Genomic DNA, 5,017 nt, shown 5'->3' on the forward strand with positions numbered 1-5,017 from the left:
AGCAAACAAAAACAAATTCTTATTAAGATAACGATAGAAACAAAAATAAAATAAAAATGGAGACAAGAAGTTGGTTTTGGATTCATGATTAAAAACTCCAACTTCAAAAGAGAGGCGCTATAATTAAAAATAAAAACATATGAATTCAAGAAAATGGTTTTTGTTCCCAAAAGCCTTGATGATGGTATTGCGAAGAACCATCATAAACCCTATAGGACTCGTTGTTATTGTTATCCTGATAGGAAACACAAGACGGATGTTCAAGCAAATCCTCCACTCTCCAACCTGGTAATGTCTCCATCAAATACTCCGATATACTACCCGTACCCGTACAACCGGATCCAGACCCGGAATCGCTGGGTTGATGATAGTTTTCCTCAGTCCCATAATAGCAATTGCTGGTGGTGGCCGAAGGAGAGCTCGTAAAGACCTCGCTGGAGGCTGAGCTGGGGACCTCGCTCGATACTGATTTAGGTCGGGTTTTGGCTCGAGCCAATGCAGCAGCGGAGTTGGAGGCTCTTGGGTAGGCTGACGGGGAGGCAGAGATCTTGACGCCTGTGAGAAGGAATCTATTGTGTTTCTTTGTGTGCTCGTTCGCTTGATGTATTGGAATGTCACATTCTCTGCATAGTATTGCTCTGTCTTCTTGGCAAAATAATAATGCACGCCTCTCCTGTCAATTGCATCACTTTTACCTTTTAATATTATAGATAATCGACGAGACTCTTGTTCTTGTATCCATCTATTTCAAAATATATAGATATTATTTGTAGTTTTATTATTTTTATTTATCTGCTAGATTTTGACCCCCACGAACTTTTCAAAAAAAGATATTTGCTTTTATTGTAAAGAAACGCAAATAGAAATAGTATTCTTTTATAGTTGTTATATCTTCCTCCACGGCTTACCTTCCCAAAGAAGAAAGTATTTAAATATTGTAATAAATCGGTTCAATCGCTTTAATAACTTAATTTTGATTAGTGACCAAACAATTCATCCAGATTTTGGGTAAGCTCAAACTCAGTTCTGTTTATGAGAAAAAGTAATTTGTTGTTGCGAGCTATAAAATTCGTCGTCAACCAATGGTATGAAACCTCGAAATTTCTAGGAAAGTAAGCAATCTTGGAAAAATATTCCGAGAAAGGAAGGAAAAAATAATTATTTTCTTACCAAACCGACCAAAACATATCTAAACGTTTTTGCTAGAAAAGATTAGAATTCTATCAAGAAAGAAGAAACATATTAATTAAAAGAAGAGTAGGTACGTACCCCGCAAATATCACAAAGAGGAGCATCTTTGAAAGTAGGAGAAGTGAGAGAGAATCGGAGATGTTTGCCGGCGAGTTTGTTGGCGAAATGAACATGGCGATCACAACCATTACAAAGAGCTGCTTCATCCGCACAGCAAAACACTGAAGCTTCTTCTTTATCACACACATCACACCAAATCTTCATTTCTTTTTCGTATACGAAAAGAATAAACCTTCTTTGTTTTTGTTCTCTCGAATATCACAAAATTGCCTCTTCTTTCTCTCACTCACTCTCTCTCTCTCTCTCTCTCAACTTGTACCCCTTGGACCAGTGCTATATACTAGTGTTTATGTGTAGAGATTCATGTGTATGTATAGGTTGATGGGGTATGAGTGTGGGCAAAAGGGTAAGAATAATGTGTTGGCTTTATAGATAAGCAGCTTAGGTTTCCTTTGTCTTTTATTTTTGGTTATAACTCTTCATCTCTCTCTCTCTCTCTCTCTTCCACTTTCTTGATTGATAGCTACTCTCTCCTTTGCTTTGAATGCCCCCCCAAATTGACTTGTTTTGGTTTCGGTTCACACCCGGTTTGGTATGGTTTAGAATTCAGGGAACTTTGTAAAAAAACCGGGTATGTAAACCAATTAGTATATACAGTAATTAAGTGTGTACATTGTTTAAACAATTAGATAAGATTGAACTAGTTTGTTCGGCTTCATAGGAGGAGGCAGAGAAGTTGACAGGATCGAGTAGTATAATTTGAAGTTGATTTAAGTTTTGTTCATCTAAACTGAATCGGTGGTTAAACAAGCTCTCGCTTTCTTTAGGTTTTTAAGTTTTGAGTATCTTTAAATTTACCGAAATAGGTAAAAAAAAAAAGCCTAGAAGTGGAAACTTTTTAGGACTTCTTGTCAATGAGGCAGAAAAAGTGCAAAAGTGGAATTTAATACTGCAATCTTTTTGGTGTTAGTAATAAATATACAATCTTTTTTTATGGTCAGATGCTAAATTTAATCTCATACAAATAAATAAGAAACGACAAAAAAAAGAAAACAAGTAAAAAATGGAAAAGGTGGGGAACTTTGACAAATGGCCAGCTCTTCAATGCCAGCTTTTGTCTTCCATCATCCATGTGTGTGTGTGTGTGTCTCTCTCTCTCTACTACTACTTCCCTTTTCTTTTCTTTTTTCTTCTTTTGCCTCTTCTCGCCGCTCTTTTTATTTATATTTTTCTTGATTTACACTGAGAGATATTGAATCAAAAATCATTTTTTCCCAATTTTTCCTTCACAAACTCAACAACCACTCTTTACGTATTTTGATATATGTTGGTTTCGGTATATAAACCTAACCCCAACAACAATAATATATATCATTTTGGTTTTACGTTGTTTTTTGTTTATTTATTTAGGTGACTTTTGTATTGGTTCTATTGTTTACATCTTATTATGTGACTGAAATCGATTCTAATGGTCATCCATATCATTCATAGAGAAGATCTCTTACATATCGTTCATGCATCCTTTTGGTTAGTGGATGTATTTTGTTCATTGTCTTGCTTAAAATCATATCAATCAAATAATACTACTGGTATTACATAAAAGAGGAAGCCTTTGCGGTCATGTCGGCCAAATTGTTCGGAATTAAAAATCCATGAATATAATATAAAAGATTTGAATACCTTTTGATATGAATAAAAATAAACAAGAGTGGATCTGATCTTTTGAGTTTTTGGAGAATAATAAGTTTTAGATAATATAAAATTGATTGAGGTGGAGGAAGACGACAAAAAACACTTTTAGAGGAAGAAGATATGGATGATCTCTCTCGAATCTTTCCCCCCCTTCTCGTTCTTACCTTTTCTTTTTCCTCTTTTTGTCAACTTCCCTTTATTATTGTTAGTGCATTAATACATTTTTTATTAGCCTATTTAAAGCAAAATTTACGAATTAATGTTTAGGTTTTGTCTTCAACGTTGCAATTGCCTTCGTACTTGCAACTCGTCGTTACTATCGGTCGGGAACTCAAAAAGGATAACATTGGATCTTTCAAAACACTTTCAAGACTTTAGACTACTGCTGCGTGGAATCATATACTACTTTCGTTTTTTTCTCTTATTTTATTGTTGGGATATGCGTTGGTGGTGGCGTAGATAAAGAAAAAACAAACAAACGAACTCTAATGAGTACGTACGTTTTCATGGAAAAAAAAAAGAAACTTACTCTGTTTGTAAAATATAGTAGATTACGAAATGTGTTTTCATGTATTCATTTAATTAGTTTCGTCGTCAAGACCTCACAACAACTATATTTTTTTATGACGGAGTATTCATTTTAGAGGCCATTGTTTTGTTGGTGACTAATAAAGCACAAGACTTTGAGACTTATCAGTCTAATAGTTCGGCCGAGAGAGATGCTTCCTCAAGGAAAGTTCGTAATCTCTGAATTATGTGTATATATATATATAAATTTTCATATCTTTAATGTAAAATACTATAATACTTGTAGATCTTAAGTCACATGGATGTACTACTAGACTTTTTGAAAAAGGTTCTTCGTGCACTTTTTAGACATTCCTTTAAAAAAGGAAGAAAAGAAATTATATATTATGCAATGCATGGACCTTTACCAATTAATTACTAGCATCAATCATTCATCATTCAAAATTCGTTTTCATATTTATATATATTAGCAAACAAAATCCAATCATTCATCATCGATAATATCATTGTCCGATCCTTTGTGTTTTGTTTATATTATTATTGCTAACTCTTAATTTTCCCCTTTTGCTCTCTCTTTAAATACATGACTAGACTAGTCCTCCTTTGGTCTCTGCTTTCTTATACTAACCCAATGTCGAATCTCATATTGCAACATTAATTTTTGTACGTATTTCTTTTTATCAGTCGGTGTATTTATTATGAGCGTCAATTTTTGTGAGCTGATGAGACTTAATGATATACAATATCGTTTGTCTTTGTCTTAATTCCAACAATGGGTTCGTGGACCATTTCCTGACATACTTTCTTGCTTCTTTCGATCATGTCCGTCCAAATCTTATAGATCTGCCGTGTATAATAATATAATCCCACTCTAATTTTTATTGTCCTTTCAAAGGGAAAAGAAATACAAATGTGTCTAAATTTTTGTGGTCCAATTTGAAAATAATTAAACGTTTTTGTTTACACAATTTGTTCTGCATATATTTTCTCCTAGTTTACGAGGGGTGTATTGAAAGTAGAATTCTAGAGGATTTTGGATTTTTTTTAAAATTCCCTGTTATTCAACTAGTGATTTTTAAATCACTTTTCAAATCCACTGTTATTGAATATGACATTTGTAAAAAGTCTTTCAAAATCACTTACAATCTTTGTTATTCAATCAATAATTTGTAAAAATCATATCAAATCCACTGTTATTCAAAACATAACTCTTTCTTTTTTAGAAAACCATAAAAAGTGATTTTGGGAGACTTTGATACAATTTTACAAGTGAAAACCAGTTAAAAAAATCACACCTCTCAAGGTGTGATTTTGAAAGATTGGTTTAAAAAAAAAACAATTCACAAAAAAAAGGCACTCAAATTCACAAACTTATGGGCTTCACGTCTATTTCTTTATTATTAGGGTTAGTTGTAAGGTATATATATACTCACTTTAATCAATATTTTTTTGTTTAGCAGCTTACACAAACAAGATACGTAAGGTTATTTCTCTTGCAGTCAAGGTATTCACGTCTGTTTACACAAACAAGCTTTCACGTCTGTTT

At 33.3% G+C, this 5,017-nt stretch overlaps 2 protein-coding genes across 2 annotated transcripts in view; one reads left to right on the forward strand and one right to left on the reverse strand.

Moving 5' to 3' along the window:
* On the reverse strand, positions 1-1,693 carry LOC17879876 (B-box zinc finger protein 20). Its single transcript, XM_006284387.2, has 2 exons — positions 1,270-1,693; positions 1-673 (listed from the first exon to the last, which is right to left on the reverse strand). The coding sequence occupies exons 1-2, from the start codon at positions 1,453-1,455 to the stop codon at positions 146-148; spliced, it is 714 nt and encodes a 237-aa protein (XP_006284449.1). The 5' UTR covers positions 1,456-1,693; the 3' UTR covers positions 1-145.
* Positions 1,694-4,844: 3,151 nt separating this feature from the next.
* Positions 4,845-5,017, forward strand: part of LOC17879463 (uncharacterized protein At2g29880) — a 1,716-nt gene continuing 1,543 nt past the window's right edge. Inside the window, exon 1 of the mRNA XM_023779426.1 lies at positions 4,845-4,975. The gene's annotated coding sequence lies outside the window, so the exon portion shown is untranslated. The remainder of the gene's footprint in view (positions 4,976-5,017) is intronic.

Source organism: Capsella rubella, unplaced genomic scaffold, assembly GCF_000375325.1.
Source record: "Capsella rubella cultivar Monte Gargano unplaced genomic scaffold, Caprub1_0 scaffold_7, whole genome shotgun sequence".
NCBI classification, from domain to species: domain Eukaryota; kingdom Viridiplantae; phylum Streptophyta; class Magnoliopsida; order Brassicales; family Brassicaceae; genus Capsella; species Capsella rubella.